Genomic DNA, 22872 nt, shown 5'->3' on the forward strand with positions numbered 1-22872 from the left:
TTCATTTTTTAAAAGTATGTTGTTTAGTTTCCACATTTTTGTGGGGTTTTTTTCCTCTTTTTTGCAGTTGAATTCTAGTTTCAAGGCTTTATGATCAGAAAATATGCTTGGTACAACTTCAGTTTTTCTGAATTTGCTGATGTTGTTTTTGTGGCCCAACATATGGTCAATTCTTGAGAATGATCCATGTACACTGGAGAAAAATGTATACTCTGTCACTTTGGGATGAAATGTCCTGTAGATGTCTATCATATCCAGGTGCTCTAGTGTTTTGTTTAAGGCCAATATATCTTTATTGATTCTCTGTTTGGATGACCGATCTAGAGCCAGCAGTGGTGTATTGAGGTCTCCAAGTATGATTGTATTTTTGTCAGTTTTTGTTTTAAGTTCAGTAAGTAGCTGTCTTATATATTTTGGTGCTCCTTGGTTTGGTGCATATATATTAAGAATTGTTATGTCTTATTGATTCAGCGTCCCCTTAATCATTATGAAATGACCATTTTTGTCTTTGAGTACTTTTGCTGTCTTGTACTCAGCATTATCAGATATGAGTATTGCTACGCCTGCTTTTTTTTGGATGTTATTTGCTTGGAGTATTATTTTCCAGTCTTTCACTTTGAATTTGTTTTTATCCTTGTTGCTTAGATAGTTTCTTGTAGGCAGCATACAGTTGGATTTTCTTTTTTTTTTTTAAAGGTTTTTTTTTTTTAAAGTTTTTTTTTTTTAATTTTATTTATTAATTTTTAGAGAGGAGAGAGAGAGGGAGAGAGAGAAAGGGGGAGGAGCTGGAAGCATCAACTCCCATATGTGTCTTGACCAGACAAGCCCGGGGTTTCGAACCGGCGACCTCAGCATTTCCAGGTCGATGCTTTATCCACTGCGCCACCACAGGTCAGGCACTGGATTTTCTTTTTTAATACATTCTGCTACTCTCTGACTTTTTATTGGTGAGTTTAATCCGTTTACATTTAGTGTAATTATTGACACTTGTGAGTTCCCTATTGCCATTTTATAGATTGCTTTCCGTTAGTTTTGTGTCTTGTTTGATTCTTTTGTTTTTTATCTTTTGTTTTTGTTTGGTTGTATTCCATACATCTTTCCTCTGTTACTATATTTTTTAAATCATGTGCTTCTGTGGTGGTTTTTTCAATGGTGGTTACCATTAAATAATGAAAAGGGTTCCTACCCTGTTCATTGTAGTGCACTATCTTGTGAGTACTTTTGCACTCCATTGTCCTTTGCTACTGTTAATCTCCATCCTCTCCCCCTCCTTTTTTTGTTGTTGTCACAGTTTAAATTTGGTTTTATGGTGTTCTTGATGGAGCCTTTACTTGTGGTTCTATTTTGTTTTGTTCTTTGTATCTGGTTGGAAAACCCCCTTTAGTAATTCCTGGAGTGGGGGTTTTCTGATGATAAATTCCCTCATCTTTTCTGTATCTGTGAATGTTTTTATTTCTCCTTCATATTTGAAGGATAGCTTTGATGGGTATAGTATTCGTGGCTGAAAGTTCCTCTCTTTCAGGACTTTAAATATTGGGGTCCACTCTCTTCTAGCTTGTATAGTTTCTGTTGAGACATCCGATGATAATCTAATGGGCCTTCCTTTATATGTTGTATTCTTCTTTTCCCTGGCTGCTTTGAGAATTTTTTCTTTGTCGTTGGTTTGTGCCAATTTCATTACGATGTGCCTTGGAGTAGGTTTGTTTGGGTTAAGAAAACTCAGAGTTCTGTTTGCTTCTTAAATTTGAGACTCTAGTTCTTTCCACAAGCTTGGGAAGTTCTCATCTATTATTTGTTTGAATATGTTCTCCATTCCATTTTCTCTCTCTTCTCCCTCTGATATACCTATTATTCTTATGTTATTCTTTTTGATGGAGTCAGACAATTCCTGTAGGGCTTTCTCATTTTTTTTAAATTTTTGTGTGTCTTTTTTCTTCTCTCTGTTGCGCCTCAAGTTGCTTGACTTCTATTTCACTAATCCTACCTTCTATCTGGTCTGTTCTATTAGCTAAGCTTGTTACCTCGTTTTTCAGCTCGTGAATTGAGTTTTTCATCTCCGTTTGATTTGTTTTTATAGTTTCAATTTCCAATTTCCTTGGTAATATATTCTTTGTGTTCATTGAGTTGTTTTCTGAGCTCCCTAAATTGCCTTTCTGTTTTTTCTTGTATATCTCGGAGGATTTTTAGGATTTCTATCTTAAATTCTCTGTCATTTAGCTCCAAGGTTTCCAATATATTAAATTTTTTCTCCATAGATTTTTCCTCATCTATCTGTGCTTCCTCTCTGTCTTTTGTATCCGTGATATTCTATTTCCTTTTCCTTAATGGCATCTGAGGGTGGTTTTGTTGATAGTATTAATGAGAATTAATAAAGAATAAAAAGTTAAAAATAAAAATATAAAATATAAAAGAATAAAAAAAATTATTCCCTCCCTCCTTTTTTTTCCTCTCCTCTCCTCTCCCCTCCTTCTTGAGAAAATCTTGTGGTGAACTGTAAATTATATTGTGCTAAATAGAACAAAAACTACCTATAATGGAGGGCCTGAGTTGGGGAGAAGTGATAAAGGGGAAAAAAAGGGGGGTATGGACCCCCAAAATGCAAAAAAGGAAAAAATTTGGGTCAGAATAAAGTTTTGCTTTTAGGTGATGGTTGACTAAGAGATATGATGAGAGGAATAAGGGCGAAACAGGAAAAAGGGGGGGAAATTAATTAAAAATTAATTAATTTTTATTAATTAAAAAATTACTATTGTATTTAGTGGAGCAAGAACTAGATAAAATGGAGAGCCAGAGTTGGGAGCACTGCTAGTGAATTCAAAAAGCGAAGTAAAAAAAACCCAAAGCGCCACAAAGAAAAATTTGAGTCCCAGTTAAAATAATTTGTTCATGATTGAGGATTGAATGAGAGGAAAAGTAAAGGAGAAAAGAAGAAACTAATATAGAGGGAGAGAAACGAAGAAAGAGGAAAACACAAAAAGAAGAAAAAAGAATAAAAGGAGAGAGAAAGAGAGTTAAGGGTTTTGGAGTGCAACCCTCATAGAGAGAAAGGAAGAAGAAAGAAAAGATAATGGGAGATGTAACACTTTTGGGTAGTATAGTTCAAAGAGAAGAGAGAGTAAGACCGGCAGAGTATTAAACGACCAAATTGGAAGAAGAAGAAAATAATCAAGACAAGAAGATAAGAGAAACAAATGAACAAATATAATAAAATGGGATAGATTTTAAAGTCTGTGGATTATTCTTGATTTTCAGAGGTTATCTTATTGCGTTTTCTTTTCTCTCCTTCTTCCTGCTTGGTGACTCTGTACCCCAGGTTCTGCCCCTGTGGCACGCTTAGGTAGAGGTTTGCAGTTGATAAGTCTCTATGGCGATATCATATATTGGGCTTCAGTCTCATTGGCAGTCGAGGCTCATTAGCATTTGCAGGCTCCGCCAATGAGAGAGTCTGTGTTCCCGGAGCCTCTCTCCTAGTCTTTCCTTTCTGAATTAGTAGCCTGATGATCCAGCTACGGGGTTGCTGCTGCCTCTGCCTGGAGAGTAAGAGGCTTAAAGAGCTGGCAAATCCCCACTCTATTCCCACTCAGCACAGGGCTCTGGGTAAGGCTCAATCAGTCAGAGCCACTAGTATAATCAGGCGGGGCTTCGGCCCACACAAAGACCTCTGATTCTGCCCCTCTGTCCGGGAAGACGGGCGCCCACTCCTGGAGGAATCTCTTGCCCACTATCTGCGCTCGCCGACCAGGATATCCGGCCAGCCGCCTCTCACTCCTGGTGAGGCGCCCCGCCTACACAGAAAAGTTCAAGTGTAGGGAACTTCGCTCCCACTCACTCCCCACGCGCTGCTTTTTGGGGCACAGGGGCAACCTCAAGACTCCGGTTTCAGCCCACAGAAAGGCCTCTGACTCTGCCCCTCTGTCCGGGAACATGGGCGCCCACTCCTGGGGGAATCTCTCGCCCACTCTCCGTGCTCGGGGACCAGGATATCAGGTTGGCTGCCTCTCACTCCTAGTGAGGTGCCCTGCCCGCTCGGAAAAGTTTGAGTGTAGGGAATTTCGCTCCTGCTCCCGCCCCACGTGCTGCTTTTTGGGGTGCAGGGGCGACCCCGAGATTCCAGTTTCGGCCCACACAAAGGCCTCTGACTCTGCCCTTCTGTCCGATAACATGGGCGCCCACTCCTGGGGCTCTAGGAGGAATCTCTCGCCCACTATCTGCGCGCGCCGACCAGGAGATCAGGGCGGATGGCTGTCCCAAGTGCCTTTCTTTGTCTGGATTTGGCGCAAGCATTAGCTTGTGTTGACTGGGTTGCCACAAGCACAGTTTTTCCTCGGCTTGGATGTCCGTGCCGCAGTCTGGTTCTATTCACACTCTATGCCCGCTTCAGTTCCTATACTCTCAGTTCCCAGTGAGAGCAGCCCTTATTTAGGTTAGTGAGGAAGGCAGAGTGTTTCTTCCTCCTTATTTCCTTCGGGGTTGATTATATATTTAGTCAATTTTTCGCTCAATCATACCTTCGTGTTTAGTGTGGAACTTCTGGAGGCTCCAAGGGTAGATTTTTCTGTCTCTGGTTGAAGATCTTGTTGAATTTTGGGGGAGATTTATCGATATCACTACTTAAGGCGCCATTTCTTTGATGTCACTCCACCATTAGCTCTTTTAATAGACCAACTGCTGCATTTCTGATGCAGAACCAATCCGACCAAGTGATCACTTAATACACTTTCAATTAAAATCTTTTTAAAATATGATTTCTTCATTATCAACAGGTGGTTTCATCTACCCTTTTTTTCTCAACCCTTTCCATTAGCTGTGGTTTGCTCTTCCAGACTTTCTTGTCGTATTTAGTTTAGTCTTTACAAGTAGATATTTTTCCATCTTTCCTCTAGCTTGTTTCATTGCTGCACTCGACACAAACCTTATTCTCTCATTACAGTTCTTGCAAAGGAATTTGGGTACAGTAGTTAAAAACATTTAGGTTTCATAGTCCTTAATGATGGACTTACTGATCTGAAGAGAAAAACATAAGCATGTTTTTGTTTGTTTGTTTTAATTTTTCCGTTGATTTGAGAGAGAGAGACAGGCATCAGCTCATTGTTCCAATTTGCTGTTCCATTTAGTTGTGCGCTCATTGGTTGCTTTACATATATGTCCTGACCAGGGGTCAAACATGTAACCTCTTCGGTGCACCAGGACAGTGCTCTCTCCCCTGAGCACCTGGGCAGGCCCACACCTGCATGTTTTGAATAAAGCCTTCATAAACCAATCATCTTTATTCTCCACCTTGACCTGGCTGAAGAGCAGTGGTAATGAGTGATTGTCCTGTCAGTGATGGCTTTGACAAGTATTATAATTTCTTTAGAGCTAATCATTTAATACACCTTTGATTAAGTGTAGACATTTCTCACATTGACTTTCAAATTAATAAAATTAGAGATTTTTCTTTTTTTTCTTTTTCAATGGGCGTAAAGGAAATAAAGCTCATAGTGTGTCTCACTCCCTTGTGAGACAGTAGACCATATAATCCTGCATATAAGGAAACAGGTCCCTCAGTTTCTGAATACCTAGTATGCAGTGACTGCCAAACATGAAAACCAGCCTGCACTTAAATTTAAAATTTCACTGTACCCTGTGTGTTATCTAAAATTACACACAGTTAATCTGTGCCACTTGTAAATTCTAATCTTATCTTACATTCCTTAATGAGTGTGCTGAAATTTTCAGTCTTAATGTCTTGCCCTAGCCTTTAATTTTTTATGTTATTTCTGTACGTGAAGTAGGATATAAGTCTTTAGGTTCTCCTTCGTGTCAGTGAAGTCCTCAGTAGCATGTAGTTACATGTAGGGGCAGCTGTTGAATTATTTTTGGGTACAGGAAGGTCCAAGAAAGGAAAACCTACCTGCCTTTACTGTGATCAGTTGCCCTGTGGAACTCTGTACTATGCTGAGTCTAGCCACACTGCATTCTAGCCTAAGTCATCTGGAAAGGGGAAGAAAGATATTATGAAGCATGCATAGGATTCAAAGTTTGAAATATAGTTACTATAGTGCAATGGTTCTTAACCCATATAGGGGTTATGGTTCCTTTTTAGAATATGGTGGAAGCTATGAACCTAGATATGTGTGAACCTACAAGTTTTCATAGGTTTCAGTATATTCTTAGATTCATCTAGATATTCAGGAATTCTTGGTTAAGAATCTTTATTATATGGCCAGTAAGTACACAAAACTGGTGAAGTGCTACTTGAAGTAGCATCCAGTTTGTGTAACAAAGAAGACGATATTACTTTATTATTTGAATTTAAAAATAAAATAATATATACTTCTAAATAAATGCCTATAACAAACATAAGCGTTATCAGAAGACACAGAGACCTCCTTGAAAATGGAAAAAAGGAGCAATGTGAATATATCCTGGATGTTTTAGAATATCTTATATGATAGTGATTCACTTAATATAGATCCATCTTTAGTTCTGTATATGCTAAGCAGAAAGAAGAGCTGTCTTTCTTTTAGGACAGCAGTATTTTCCATGAGAATGGCATCCATAGACTAAGTGTGAGATAAATAATTGGATTGTCTCCTCACTCCCTGCCCTGTGCTATGTATACAAGTGTTCCTCACTGGGACCCATCCTCAGGTGCCCTTGGCTAGCTACAGATTGTCAAGTCACGTTTTTCCATTTAGCACGTAGTCATTAACACCGTGAGGGACTGTTGAAAATGATTTAGGGATTTGAAGCGCAGCTGCTGACCAGGTGGGACCAGCCTGCCGCGCTGCACTTGATCTACATCACACGCTGGGATTGGCGTAGGCTGTGCGTGCAGTTTCTAAGGTCTGCAGTCACCTGCAGTGATGTGCTAGGCCCACGGTCACGCACCACTCACTGCCTGACTCCCAGAGCAGCTTTCGTCTTGCAGGCCCCATGCATAGTGAGTGCCCCGTACATTGTGTGTCCTTTACGCTGTGTTTCCACTGTCCCTTGTCTATGTTTAGATACACAAATCCTTACTATGGTGTTGTAATTGCCTATACCATTCACTACAGTAACATGCTGTACAGCCTTGTAGCCAAGGAGCGAGGTCTCTGCCCTGTAGCCTAGGTATATGTCACAGCTGGTTTAACACCCTTGCCCCCGCCCCCAGGCACCACCTTGGAAGCTCCCACCACCCACAGCCTTGGAGAGGCGTCCTAGAGCAGCAGGACATTGCGTGGTCTCTCAGGACAGCCCTGTCCTGGTCTTCTCTCTCTGCCTAGGGCCAGCCTCACTCTCTCCCGTTCTTGTGCTTTTGCCGCCGTGCGTTGCCTAGGCCAGGACTCTCGTAGCTTTCTGGTCAGAGCCTGTCACCAACCCCAGAGGGCCCACAAATTCACATCTTAACTTAGGGGTGACCCTTTGGGCCCCAGACGCCTCGGCTGTTTCAGTCCACAGGAAGCAGTGGTCGGCGCAGTCAGGTGCCACAGCAGAGGCTGAGTGTGTGCGTGTCTATTCTATTTCTGTCATAGAGGACCTAAGCAGGGACGGTTTTGTGGACACCACAGGTCACCATGCTGACCTGGTATATCTGGGGCAGAGAGCCAGGCCAAGGCTGGAGGACCTTGTGGTGTAGTGAGGGAAGTAGATGTTTACAACAAATAACTATGTCTTACTTCCCTACAGTAGTGATGGGCCCGAATGGTACGGTGACCCAAAGCGGTCAGCTGGTGGGCCGGCCGGCTGGGCGGGGGCAGGTAGTAATGTTGCCTCCACGGTGCCTCCCATGAGACCGTCACACTGGACCTCGAGAGTGGGGGGTGGCTAGCCAGGACTTAACACGCTTGCTCCAGGAAGGGGCACTGTCCTGGGGGTGTCACAAAGACGTCTAGAATGCTGAACAAATCGAGGGTTCCCAGCTTCCCAGCATCTGTTTGTCCATCCTCCCCCCCCCCCCCCAGTTTCTTTCTCCATTCCCCTACTAGTTGGTATGTTCTTTTCTAAACTAAAAACACTCCGTTTTATCTCATGGTGGTTCAGTTGTTAGAAATATTTAAAATTCCCACAGGTGCAAATAGTTCTAGAAACAAAAGGATAAAAATTCCCATTCTTTCCAGCTTCAGAGCTCTGTGGAATGATTGATTCATTTGTAAATTTTAACAGGAAAGGTGAGGATGGACTTCTCCATGACAGAATAATGAAGGGCTGTGCACGGATGTTCCTGTACTTCAGCTGTATTTTCAGAGACCTCAAAATAACTCTCAATCAGCATAAATGAGGCAACCAAGGGTTTTCTCCTCTGTCATTAGGCTTTGATAGTCTACAGAGATTCTTGTTTCCTTTTGACTCGGTACCATGTGGCCTCCTAGACGTGCATCTAGACATAATTCCATAAGGACCCCTTCTCATCCACGTATCTCACAGACAGCCCAGTACTGCATGCAGCCCAAGAGGACTGGGTACTTACTTTCTGGAATCTGTGCTTCCAGATTCTCACTTCTAGCTGAGCCACATCAAAGTTTTCCGTGAGGCCATGTTTTAAAGGACATTTAAGTAAGAGCCACCTGCTTCCCCTGCACTCCCTTCCCCAGCAGTGTGGGGGCTCCCTCGCAGCCCCCACCTGCGACAGGGGACTTCCTGCCACACTGTGGCCTGCAGCAGGCTCTATGGTCCCAGCTTCCAGTCTAGCGCCTGGTGGGTCTCACAGCAGCTGGGAGCACACACGCCTCATCTCCCAGGTAGCACTTCCCAAGGGCAAGGGTGGTGCGCAAACAGTGTGACCCCGCAGACTCAGTTCTGCCGGCTCCTGACCCATCCCCACAGCGAGGGGGTGGCTGCCCAGCTCCTAATCCATCTGGCAGGCAGCGAGGGGGTGGAGGCCGGCTCCTGATCTGTCTGCACAGGGCGAGAGGGTGGCCGGCTGGGGCGCATAGCACACACAATGTCCCCACCAGCTGCAGCCCAATTAGGCTCAACAGGTCACAGGTGTTCCAGACAGAGGGTACTTTGAACAAAACCGCTGTCTTGAAAATACCTAAGACTTTTTCAAGCACTGCAGCCCACTTCTTTTGGTGTATTCTTTAAAGTTATTTAGTGCACTTGAAATACAAAGAGGCTGCAAAGCACATTGAGACCTCGCTGGAGGCCTGGAGGCTCATTCTTCCCGCAGCCAGCAGCAGTGTGCCGGGAGGGCAGTGCTCCTTGCATGGTGGCCACATGGGACCCCAAGCTCTCCTCTGGCTGGTCCCCCACCCCTGACACTCTTCTGGGTCCTTCTGCCCTGTGCTGGCCTTGTGCGCACAGATCCAACCCCAAGGTGTCCCTGTCCTTCCCGGTGGACCGCTGCATAGTCCTGGGGTGCTGATTAGAAAGGGGCTGGAATCCAGCTTCCCACAGTTTCTGTCTTCGTTACCTAAAGTCACCCCGTCCAACAGCCTCCTCTTCGGCTACAGGTCTCAGGGCGCCTGTGTCTGCAGGGTGGGTGATGCAACCAGGCTTTCCCTCTGCTTTAAGCTGCCTTCAGCACTTGTGACCACCTCCTTGGAGTGAGGGGCTCAGTCCTGAAGAGGGGCAGGACTGCAGCATCCCTGTCCCCTGTGGGAGCCAGTGTCCCCAGGCCCTGGCCTGCAGCCTGCCCCCACCTCAGCACTCCGGCCTTCTGCAGCTGCCGTCCCACCACTCCATCAGGAGAAAGGCAAGGCGCACCCTCCCCAGGCTGTGGGACACAGGGGTGGGGTGGGGGGAGCACACCGAAGAGAAGGCAGTGTCCTGCACCCTGAGGACCATTCCTTTTTGGAAAACAGTCTTTGCCTTGATGACAGTTGTTGATCATGTTGTTTTAAAAAACAATGACTGCCTTCTAGAAAGCATGTCGGTTTTCCTGTTCGCAAGGAGCCTGCTCCTGTGTCACTAAGCTGGCCCACCTGTGTCAGCCCCTTGTCTGTGGGTGGGGAGAGCCATAGGCTGCATGTCAGGGGTTCCATTTCCTTTCCACAGTAAGACATTGTTCTTCGTTGCATTCGGAGCGCAGCACAATTGCTTCTTTTGCCCTTTTGCATTTTCAAGTGAGGTAATTAGGTTTCCCAGGGTTCAGTGGTCAAGAGCCTTCTCCTGCAGGGAGCTGCTCCCAGCCATCCCCAGTGCGGCTGTCCCATAACCTAGTTAGGGCTGAGTGGCGGTCCTGCGGCCCGCTTCTTGGGCCGGCCCCGCGTGACTTCCCACTCCTGTCCTGGCCTACAGGGCTGAGCTACTTCTTTCCTGCATTGTAAACGAGCCCTTACTCTTTCCTTCTGTGACTTTGTTTTGAGGATTTCTAAAGTATTTTCATTAAAAATTTTTTCCTTCCCTACCCTCTTAGGAACTCACTTCTATATGCCAAATTACTCTTCTTAAACACGCCTGAATATTTTACCTAAAGTTTCTGCTTGTTTTTCAGACATCTGATTGGTCTGTTGTTAATGCTGAATGAATGGGAAGAGAATTAGCAACATGTTGGCATCAAATAAACGGGTGTCGTGACCACAGAAACAACAACGTGCTGTAGTGTATCTCTGACCGCAAGACCTTGTCTAGTCTCTGTCCTTTGTCATTTTCCCAAACACACAGTACTTTCACCTTTGCTGCAAGGCTTATAGGGATTAAGTTTGGGTATCAGTATTTTACAGCCTAATGGCGAAAGCACAGTTACTTATGATCTATCTACGCGACAGCCAGTGGGGAAGAGGACAAGATGGCGAAGGGGTCAGGAACGCTCCCAAAGCCCCCTTTTCCCAAGATGCCAGGGCTCGAGTGCCAGGTCCTCTGTGTAAACGGGTTGGTTGAACACTCCAGATGGTCTGTGACCACATTTGTCTGCCTGTGTGCATCTGCTCAGCGAGATTCTTCTGAGCCCTCCTGGGGAAAGTTCAGCCGAGCTCCTCTCGCGTGGGGTCCCACACTGCGCCTGCTTGGATGTGGTCCCGCAGGTGAGGGGGGGCTGTGCCTCCTGGAGAGAGACCCCCATCTACCACCCCTCACGTCAGGTCCTCTGCGGGCTTCACAGGGTCCTGAGGGGCCCGGTCAACACTGAAGGCCGTTCAGTGTTCATTCCGAGACAGACCATTGGGCATACTTATCTGAAAAGATCTTGCCTGTCAAAGCTTACCATGGAAGAGAAAGGCCCCCAGCATCTGATTGGGGCGGGATCACTTTCATCAAGTGGGATGGGAGATCACGCCTGGCACAAGTTATTTTAACAAATCCTCCATTTCAGTCCTCTAAATGGACATATGTAGTCTAGATTGTTGGTAAGTTTCTAGCAGCTTTTCTCAATTACAGTGCAGTTTTTTCCCATGACTACATAACAAACTGTCTCCATGTAACAAATTTTGATACTTAGGGAAGCATCCCTCCAAGTAACTCGGGCATTCTGCTACACATTCTAATCTGTATTACTTCTAAGGGAAGGGCTGGAATCCCAGTAGTGCCCAGCCTGCGACATTGCTGAAGATGGACGTACTGTAAGCGGTTTTGTTACTGACTTGATCATTCCAAAAGCGTTGGTATAGCTGGCAAAGTTTAGGTCATGTGAAAAGATTACAGATTATGGGCCAGATATGAGAAAGGTGCATATAGCGCACACTTTGCGAAAACTTGTTTATAATTAAAGAACTGTTCAGTTCAATTCAGCAAATAAACATTGTGTGCTGTGGCGCTGCCCTTTGACCTGAACAGCCGGGTCCTCTGTCTCCTGCACAGCCCCTCCCTTCTCTCTTATGGAATAGGGGAGAGCAAAAAGAAAAGGTGTGCGACAGGCCAGAGCCACACTGTGCCTCCCCAGCTGTGTGCCGAAGGTCCCCAGGACCCCGTCGCTGGCCGTTTGTAGGTGCTCTGCAGAGAACAGGGCAGGGGGTTCTGTGGGGAACGCTGGCTTAAAGAAGTTAAGCAGAGCATCACTGCTAGCTTCCCAGAGTCTTTACAACTCTCCAGTGCGTTGTGGGGGACAGTCATATGCTGTGACCTAAAGCTTAGGTGATGAGAAAGACCTCTTCTGGAAGACACTGGCTGATCAGGAGGGTGGACAGGGGGCGGGGGGGGGGCAGGGAGAGCTGGCAGGGGATGGCGGGGGAGGCAGGGGGAGCAGGCAGCGGGGCAGGCAGGAAGGTCGGGCACCCCAGCAGCCAGCGAGGTCCTGTCCTCCCCGCCTCCTCCTCTCCCTCTCGGAGTCCTCTGCAGACTTGGAGTCTGGCAGCCATTGCTTCAGATCTCTCCCCAGGAAGGAAGTGCTGTTCGAGGGGAGAGGAGGCTTGGGCTGTCCCCACTTGGTCCCTCCATGGTCCTTCGGGGAGGTCTCAAGGGTTCTTTGGGACACAGTGGGACCCACACACTTTTCCTGTGCTTGTTACTTATTATGTTTCACTTTCAAAACAACACTGTGCACCAGAGTATGTGGTGAAGTTGTTTTACTAATTCCTGAAGTTTTGTTTCTTCCTTCAAGTTGGTAACTACTCTTTCTGGAAAAGCATTAACATGCAGAACTGCAGTAGTCAACTTCAGTGCTCATTAATGAAGCCCAGAACTAATAGTTACATTGTCCTAATTTGACAAAGCCACCTAAATCTATGCATTTTTTTTTGAAAGCTCCCCTAAACATGCTGTTAAGTCCCCTAAGAAGCTCCTGAACTGCTTGGCAGCCATGAGCCCAGCCTGCGCAGAGGAGGCTTTCAGGGAGTGAACAAACAGAGAACACGCTGGCTGGGTGGACAAATGTGTCTCAGCTGGCCCTTTCATTCCCAATGGAAGGCGCAGTCAGTATCAATCACTGATTTCCCTGTTGCCCTGAAAACCACAGTATCTTTTCATCCCACAAGTGCCTTTCACCACAGTGATGTGTCTTTAGAATGACACTGCCATCAGCCTGCTTCCGCTGTCTGAAGTCCAGAGAGCTTAAAAACACATTTCAGGATTCAAGACTCGAACCTGCCTCCCTTCCGGTTCCCCGCCGCCTACGCTTCCCCACCCCCACCCCCACTCTCCGCCATTCTTTCAGCTTCCCTCGCTGAGTAAACAGAATTCACTTCTCTGAGCTAATGCAGCTCTCCAAAGTAAACGGAGACACCTCCATCTGATATTCCCGAGATTTAAGAACTCACTCAAGAGATGCACATAAAGAAATGCTTTTACATGTCAGTGGTACATCAAAGGCGGAAAGGAATGTGGCGTTCTGCGCTGTGACCAGGTGTGCTGACGCACCGGACCTCGTTCCAGTGCCTCTCCCCTGCCCCCACGGTGCTCCACACTCATCCTTTGTAGTCCTGTCTCTTCCACCTTGACAGTTGTAAGCGAATGCCGTAGCTTCAGTGGTTTGCTGCTCCTGGTTCTGGGTACTGAATGCATTGTTAGGAATGAAGGTGATTCCTTTTTATCCTTTGAAAACTGAAGTGGAGTGATTCTTAAAGATAAAGTTTAGCAATGTGCTTGTAGTTGTAGAAGTTAACCCGGCTGAATTTTTCCAAGTACTACTTTTTTTTAATTTGAATATTGGGGTGACACTGATTAACAAAGTTATGCAGGCTTCAGGTGCCCATTTCTGTAACATCTTCTGTACACAGTGTTTTGTATTCACCACCCCCCAAGTCAAGTCTCCTTCCATCACCATGTGCCCCCTCCCGCCCACTCTGGAACCGGTACTGATCATTTTCTTTCCCATCAGGTCATAGCGGTCTGCAGGGAGGCCGCCCTGCTGGCCCTGGAGGAAGACCTCAAGGCCAGATACATTAGGAGGAGACATTTCACTCTAGCCCTGAGCACTGTGACACCCCGCATCCCCGAGTCCCTGAGACGCTTCTATGAAGAGTACCAAGAGAAGAGTGGCCTTCATACACTCTGAGGACACAGGCATACTCATTATGTGAAAAATGCTTTCTAGGGAAAACCTGTATTGTTTAAAATTTTGTGTTGAATGTTAAAAAAGAATTCTGTAAGAAGCAAAATGTTTGAAATATATTGACTGGAATTAAGGGCTTCAGTTCTTGTAGACATTTTAAATTGTACGGATGCAGTGAAAATCTCTGGGTGGGGGGAATCAGTGTTATCTGGAAATGTGTGCTGAGTTTTAAAATGCAAATTTCTAGCTTTCTCATTGTTGACCTGGCTCCTCCATCCGTGAAACGCTTTCCTTCTGAGAGTCCATCTCGGTGCACTCTTAATTGCCAGGCCTGAGGACGTCAGCCCGTACAGGGACACCGACCGTGCATGCAGGTGACAGGATGGTGGAAAACAGTTGCAAACTGTATTTTGAAGACCAAAAAATGAAATGGTAAATGCACCAGCCAGGCTCATGTGGCCTTGTTTCCAAATATGGTTTGGTTCTCATTATAAGCCACACCTGCATTTATGTGCTGGCCATATGAACCTTTACCATGGCAGTTAAAGAGAGAAGGCTCATTTCATGTACTGTAATGCCCTTTGAAAACTTAAAAATTGGAAATATAAGCCTAGTCCAGGCCTAGAAGCAGTAGACTTGAGTTTTGTTTTGTTTTTTTTTTCATCAAATACTGTAAGTAAATCATAAGAAGTGTTCGTGTTTTAACTTGTACACATTTTCAAGTCACCAATAAACTTTCCAGTTAAAAGATAAACCAGATTGTACTTTCAATCATATTGTCTCATGGTGCATTCCAAATATGTGTATTTATACTCCTGGTTGTTTTATCCCTGGGGTTTTTTGACACTTTGATTCTCCATAGATACCTGTGAAAAGTTGCCAGGCATTGAATCCCTGACTTACTGGCCACAGAAGGAATGTGCACTTAGACCTGGCCACTGTGCACCTGACAATTCCTGGGAAGACAAGTTAGGCAACAAATGCCTGGCGGCCACAGTGATGAGCTGCCAGGGCTCGCGGGGCAGGTCCTGGTGCGCCGCGCCTCCGCTCCCTGGGGTTGTGGCAGGAATGAGCTGCAGGGCTGTCCCCACACTCCTGTGAGGCGTCTGCGGACAGCCACCCGCACAAAGGACGGTGCTACTGCTTAGAACCACGTTGTCAAATATTATAGACACTGGTCCCACGGGGCTATTTCAATTTTAATTAAAATTAAGTAGTATTAAAATTTTTAGCTCATCAGATTCGACTTATTCCATCAGGGCACGTACAAGAATCAATCAGTGAAGGCATAAATGAGTGGAAAACAAATCGATGTCTCCGTCTCTCTCCCTCTCTCCCTTTCTCTCCCTCTCTTCCTCCCTTTCTAAGATCGATAAATAAGTAAAAACTTGAAAAAGAAAAAAGTTCATCAGTCATGTTAGCCTCATTTCAAGTACTCAGTAGCTGCATGTGACAAGTGGCTACCGAATTGGACCGGAGAGCCTGAGAATATTGCTGTCACACGTTCTGTTGGACTGCTGATTTAGAAAGGCTTACACGTTGAAATAAATAGAACTGAAAATTACATTTGTGCTTCCTATTTCCTCTTTACTTACTAGAAGAACATAACTTCTTTCTTTTAAGTGCTGAGGGCACAAGGAAATAAGAGAAAAAATTTTCCCCAAAGAGACCTGAACATTTCAAAATTAAAGAAACCCCATTGCCAGTAAAATAAAAACCAGAACAGTAAGCTCAAACTGACACAGGCTGTCGGGCTGCAGGCTGGGGTGTGGGGTGCTCAACTCAGCAGGGAATGTGGATGGTAAAGGTCCCAGACTCCTCAGCCCATGTGACAGGAAATTATAACAGCCTCCTACTTAATGCCAGGTCCTTAAAGACCTTCGGTGTAAAAGCAGATTAGAAAAGAAATCCACTGGCTGGGAAAACTGCAAGCCGTCTGGCCCCTCTGAGAATTCTGACTGTGGCCTCACCTGACCCCCAGCTGCAGGGTTTGCATTCACAACACCTTTGTCCTACAGCAGCTCGAAACCTAGAAGTGAACACAAAAGCTCAGATCCGAGCTAGAAATATGCTTGGAGTGGCTGGCAGTTGCACTAGTTGGAGGAATAGATCCTATTCTCAGCCCTGCCACAGAGGATTCCGACAGCTAGACCCGGCCTACAGTTTATAACCCCAAAGCATTTGGGGCGGTGGGGTCCCCTCTCCAGCATGGGCGTGTGACGGGCCTGCCCACTCCAGAAAGCAACTGGCATGGCTGGTCCTCTCGCAGCCCCTGCCTCTCAGCCGTCCTCTTCTGTGCGCTCCTTGGGGCAGGCGGTGTCCGGACAGGGCGGCACTCAGGCAGTCAACTGAGCTGCATGTTCAACCGGGAGCCTCAGAGGCAGAAGGAACGTTTCAGAAAACTGACGACAGTTATTGAGCGTTTAAGGCATGCAAAATAATACATTTATGGGGACGTGAAGCGAAAGACCACCGCAAGAACGGAGATGAAACGAGAAGACCACGTACTGGGAGGAATTTCCTCAAGGGAGAAAAGTGGACAAGTTTCCTATCCTAAGCCGGGGTGGGGGCAGGGGGTGCAAGTCTGGGTTGCAGTACGCTCTACACGTTTTGTATGCCTAAATATACTGCTCACAAAAACCAGGGGATATTACAAAATGAATATAAAGCGATAAAATATCCCCTAATTTTTGTGAGCATAGTAGTAGTTCATGAAAAAAATTTAAATGAGCCTTAAACTGACATGTTACAATTCCAGGGTGAAATGACTGCGATCCAATGCAGCCCTCGGGGCTCACAACCCCGTGAGCCTGGGAAATGGGGAGCACGGGGTTCTGACGGAACAAAGTACAAGGAGGCAGAAGAGGTCAGGCCTCTAGGACCCGGGAAACAAGTGGAGAGAAATGCCTCGGTAAAAGTCAACGTTCAGGTGACGCATGTCGTGTAGAGGGTTGGGAGAAAGGAGTTGAAAGGTAAGAATTGAAAAGATTTTCAGGGCACTACATCTGTAGTCGATTACCAACCAATTATTTTTTATATCTTTAAACAGCGTGTTACTACCATCGAAAAGGAAATGGTATTCCTGTATTTTAAGTTTGTGTCCTTGGACAATGGATACCGATGAAAATGTGAGTCACAAAGAAAAAGCAGCTCGGGCATCACTAATGATAGTTCACCCAATGTCATCTCCACGAGGATTTTACTTCTGGTTCCAGAGTCTCGTGTTTCTGGATTTAAAATAGTGTATGATCCTATTATTTGGGTTTGTTTGTGATTTAATACACAGTATAGTTCATGGAAAAATTAAGTTCAGCAAGAAAAGAAAATGCTTTCTTGGCATCTATTTGGTCAAAAGTTTGTCTGTGGTCCAGATTCCTTTCAGGGTTTGGGGGATATTCATATTGGCCCCCTTTTTTTCTCAGTGTTCCAAGAGACTTTAGTTTGAATAGTGAAATTAATGTTTTCTTCTAACCAGAAAACTTAGAAGAAGGGCTTCTAATGTTTACTCCTTCATGACCAAGAAAGTGTATTTATAGACTTCATACCGACTGCCCTAACTTAGCTTGAAAAATGTGCAGTTCTGTGTTATTTCTAATGTGTAAAACAGGTTTTGAAAATAATGTATAGGTTTTCCAATTTGGAAACGTAATTACTGGATTTATGGGAAAACCAAACTTGAGTATATGTTTAATTTATCTTAATCAGGAGAAAGCTACAGAAAAGTTGCTATAAAGATAGAATACTATGACTTCTCTGGCCACTTGTACTTAAATTCCTGAATGTGAGATCGTTTGAGTGTTAGTTCATTTTGTCATATTTCCCTGAGTTTTTCCTTTAAAGGGGCACACACACCAAAGCACCTGTGGAAATTTTATATGGATTGCATTAACAGTAGTTTCCAAATATAGAAATTCTGAAGTTCCAAATTCATTTGCTTTCCTTGCTTCCATTTTCATGATTTCAGTTGTGCTCTTTGCCTAACATTTCTGTCAGATACCCCCAATAGCCTGTATGCTTTGGGGCTCACTTTTGGAATTCACTCCAGCAAATGTAAGCGTAAAGTGATGCGTTACTGGGTTTTAGCCGGCTTAACAAAATCGTTGGGAAACTTAGAGACTCCTCTTTCATACGGAAGGATAAACATTTCTGGAAAGATGGTTCAAGTGTCAACACATGCACACCACATACAACAAAACCAAAGGGAATGAGACAAGAAAAACTAAGTTCATCTATACTGGAATCAGGGAACAGATGGTAAACAGTTCAAAGGCTATCCATCAGGTACAACACATTTTGGACCAACTTAAAAAGAATCCAGGAAGTTCAACACATACTCCGTTTAAGAGTACATACAATGTGATTGGAAATGCCTTATTGGTCTCAAGACGCCATCAATGGTAAATTTATTAATTTTAAAACATCCTTATTTTGGAAAAATAAAAAGATAAAATACTGTGATTTTAATATTATTATTACATCCTGATTTCAGAAACATCAAAATATGAAAAACATTAAAAATCAGTCAAGTACAGTTAGATGAAGAGGGAACTGATGTGTAATAGTATGTTCATACATTTATTACAAGCCCACAGCCATTAAAAGACTATATGCACCAACATAAGCATAATAATGAAAATGTTGGCAGGAAACGGGAGCTGATGATATGGAGCACAGGTTACTCAGGGGCTGGAAATAATCACAGATCAAAATATTGTACCCCAGACTGAGGCATGGTAGGGGAAGAACACCAGAAATCTGGGGGAAAAGCTGGGCATAAGGGAGAAACGGATCACCAACCCCCAAACTGAGCTGGGGCACATCAGGAGGGACGTTTTCTGAGGAAAGAGAAGAAAATTTTAGACTTTGACTGCTTTGAAGTCTCAAAAAATGTTAAGAAAATTCAGTCAGTGCAATTCAGGAGCTAATAAAACAAGGGATAATGAAGTCAAGGAGAACAGAACTCAGGAAAGGGGCTCATTTATAATTTATTCCACAAATACACTCCCCCAGATGACATATTATTTAGCATATAATGGTAATGTATTCATCACAGCCTTATTTGTTATTCCAAAATATTACAACAATTCAAATATTTGTCAATAAGGGGTACTTAAATAAATTTGGGACATCCATACAATGCAACATGATAAGGCTATAAAAAATAATAAACTCTATAAACTGATCTAGAAATTATCTCCAAGATATAGAGAATCCAGATAACTTAGATACATGCTTAAACTCTGCAAACAGGGAATGTATACATTGTCCCATGCTCTCATTGTATAACCTATATAATTATACAACGGTGCACACACACATGGACATGTACACACGCACACACAATCACAATGCATTTGCAAAAGAAGAAATGGTGCAGATTGTGCTCTACAACCATAGCATAAAACTAAAGAAGTGTAGAAACAACAAAAACCAACCACTTGGAAGTTCAAAATTCATTTTAAAATTATTCTTTAATCAAAGAGGAAATCAAAATCAAAATAATAAAAAGGCTGTAAAAAATGAAAATACATCAAAATCTATAAGATACAATGAATAGTCTGCAGGGAGGCTAATTTATAGACGTAAATATTTCTAATAATCGAATAAGATGAACCAAATGAAGCATTCTCAAGAAATGAATTGTAGCCATATGTGCCTTGACCAGGCAAGCCCAAGGTTTCAGGCCCGCAACCTCAGCATTCCAGGTCGACACTTTATCCCACTGCACCACCATAGGTCAGGCTAAACTTTTATTTTAAAAACTAAGAGAGAGACAAGATGGCGCTGGAGTAGGCGGACGTACCAACATCTACCTCCCAGAACCAAAGTGGATTACAAACTAATTTTATGAACTATCATCTGGAAAAACCAACTTTGGACTAAACTAAGAGGACTCTTCAACCAAGGAACACTGAAGAAGCCACACAGAGACTGGCAGAAAAAGCGGAAACGGGGAAACATGGAGAGGGCTGCCCAGCTCCCTGGAGCAAACGGCAGCAGGGAGAGACTCGCGTGGCGGGAAGTGAGTTTAGCAGAGGGGGAAGGGTCCTGAGCCCCAGGAACAAAGCCCCAGCCTGTAGCCCCAGAGCCCAGAAGAGGTGTAAGGACAGTATTTAGCTGTAAACAAGTCAGGATACTGTTTTTGAGAAAGAGTCTGATTTCTCAGACCCAGGATCCTTCTTAAAGGGACCGCGCAGAACATCTGTCTCATAACCACCCACCCGGGGCTCCTGGGGATGGGGGGAGAGAGGAGAGGACCAGAGTAACAGAAAGAGAGTGTAATCTAGGAGGCACAGGGAGAAACATTTTGGGAGATAGCCACCCTAACCCCTGGGACGAGTCACCCCCCAAAGCTAAAGTGAATATTTCCCCCGGAAACAGCAATACCAGCAAAGGGAAGCAGGAGAGCAGCCAAACAAGCTCCCCCGCGGCATTCAGAGCAGAGTTGCATAGAAGGAGGGAGCTTTTGGGTCTAGAGTAGTGAGTCTTAGGGTCCGAGCTGCAATGCCCCCACCCAAAAGGCTGATGGCGCGCCGGAGGGTGGGCGGCAGCGGGAGACAAAAGCGCGGTTCTGCTGGCAGGGGCAGAAGCCAGCTGGCCACCACTGGGCTCAGGTGTGAGCTCAATCTTGCCCGGCTGGGAAGAAGGGGGCGTGCAAAAGCGGTCAAACTCAGCTACCGGCAGCCTGTAATCCAGCCTGCGGGGGGGAAAAGGGCGGGAACCCCAGAAAGGGTGGAGACCAGCCCCTGAGCAAGGGCAAAGGAGCACAGCCTTGCCCCGCCTGTGCAACCCAGGCTTGCGGTCTGACTTGGTAACTGGCTCCTCCCACAGGGGTGGAGCCAAAAGCCCAGTAGAGGCGGAGTTCCGCTAATGAGCTGAGCTTGGGAACGCAGTCCTGCCCGGCGGTAGAGCCAAGGCTAACAGCCGTTCCTCGAGTTGGCTCCTCCTGCAAGGGCAGGGCGAAAGCCTGGAAACAGGCGGAGACCCGCAGCTGAGCAAAGGTGCTCGCCAGTGCCCTCAGGACCGAACATAACGTCACACACGGGGGCAGAGCAAAGGCCAAGGCCACCAACCCTTGTGCACCCGAGCACGTGATCACAGCCACTCTCATGAAGAAAAAATGCGGAGGCAGAGAAATACAACACAAATAAACCAAGAGAAATCCCCAGAAAAGGACCTAAGTGAATCAGATATAACCAAATTACCAGATGCAGAGTTTAAAATAACAATTTTTAGGATGCTCAAAGATATCAGAACAACCATAGATGGCCATTACGAAAACCTAAATAAAGAGATAACAAATATAAAAAAGGACATCGAAATAATAAAAAAGAATCAGTCAGAAATGACAAATACAATATCTGAAATAAAGAATACAATGGAAGGATTAAAAGCAGGATGGATGAAGCAGAGAATCGAATCAGTGAGTTAGAGGACACAATAAATAAAGGCACGGAAGCAGAGCAGAAAAAAGAAAAGAGACTCAAAAAGTCTGAGGAAACTCTAAGAGAGCTCTGTGACAACATGAAGAAAAATAACATTCGCATCATAGGGGTTCCTGAAGAAGAAGAGAAAGAACAAGGGATAGAGACTTTGTTCAAACATATTATAGCGGAAAACTTCCCCCAATTAAGGCAGGAAAACATTACACATGTTCAGGAAGCACAGAGAACTCCATTAAGGAGAAACCCAAAGAAACCAACGCCAAGACACATCATAATTAAAATACCAAAGCTAAATGATAAAGAGAAAATATTAAAAGCTGCTAGAGAAAAAAAGACTATCACCTACAAAGGAGCCCCCATAAGGATGACTTCTGACTTCTCAACAGAAACACTTGAGGCCAGAAGGGAATGGCAAGAAATATTCAAAGTAATGCAGAACAAGAACCTACAACCAAGACTACTTTATCCAGCAAGGCTATCATTTAAAATTGAAGGAGAAATAAAAAGCTTTACAGACAAAAAAAAACTCAAGGAATTCATTGCAACCAAACCAAGGCTGCAAGAAATGCTAAGGGACCTGTTGTAAACAGATCAAAGGAAAAAAAGAATATAGCAAAAGAGGAATACAGTTTCAAAGAAAAAAAAATGGCAAAAAACAATTACATATCAGTAATAACCTTAAATGTTAATGGACTAAATGATCCGATCAAGAGACATAGGGTAGCTGTGTGGATAAGAAAACAGGGCCCATGCATATGTTGTCTACAAGAGACACACCTTAAATCAAAAGATGCACACAGACTGAAGATAAAAGGATGGAAAAAAATATTTCACGCAAATGGAAATGAAAAAAAAGCTGGGGTAGCAATACTTATATCAGACAAAATGGATTTTAAAACATAGACCATAGTTAGAGATAAAGAAGATCACTACATAATGATAAAGGGAGCAATCCAAAAGGAAGATATAACCATTATAAATATCTATGCACCTAATATAGGAGCACCTAAATATATAAAGCAGACTTTGATGGACTTAAAGGGCGAGATCAACAGCAATACTATAATAGTAGGGGATTTCAATACCCTATTAACATCATTAGATAGATCCTCAAGAAAGAAAATCAACAAAGAAACAGCAGAATGAAAGGACATATTAGATCAACTCGATTTAATAGATATCTTCAGAACCTTTCACCCTAAAACAGCAGAATATATATTCTTTTCAAGCGCTCATGGTACATTCTCTAGAATAGACCACATGTTAGGGCACAAAAGCGGTCTCAACAAATTTAAGGCGATTGAAATCATATCGAGCACTTTCTCGGATCACAATGGCATTAAACTATAAATCAACCACAATAGAAAAATTGAAAAACATTCAAACACTTGGAAACTAAATAGCACGTTATTAAATAACAAATGGGTTAACATTGAGATCAAAGAAGAAATTAAAAAATTCCTAGAAACAAACGATAATGAGCATACATCAACTCAAAATTTATGGGACACAGCAAAAGCAGTCCTGAGAGGGAAGTTTATAGCATTACAGGCATACCTCAAGAAGCTAGAAAAAGCTCAAATAAACAACTTAACC

The 22872-nt window shown here is 44.2% G+C and overlaps 1 protein-coding gene across 1 annotated transcript in view; it reads left to right on the top strand.

The window, feature by feature from the left end:
- Positions 1–14585, top strand: part of AFG2A (AFG2 AAA ATPase homolog A) — a 278970-nt gene extending 264385 nt beyond the window's left edge. Inside the window, exon 16 of the mRNA XM_066384859.1 lies at positions 13658–14585. Coding sequence (XP_066240956.1) covers positions 13658–13834 — 177 coding nt within the window. The 3' untranslated portion in view covers positions 13835–14585. The remainder of the gene's footprint in view (positions 1–13657) is intronic.
- The last annotated feature ends 8287 nt before the right edge of the window (positions 14586–22872 follow it).

The sequence above is a fragment of the Saccopteryx leptura genome, chromosome 1 (assembly GCF_036850995.1).
Source record: "Saccopteryx leptura isolate mSacLep1 chromosome 1, mSacLep1_pri_phased_curated, whole genome shotgun sequence".
NCBI classification, from domain to species: domain Eukaryota; kingdom Metazoa; phylum Chordata; class Mammalia; order Chiroptera; family Emballonuridae; genus Saccopteryx; species Saccopteryx leptura.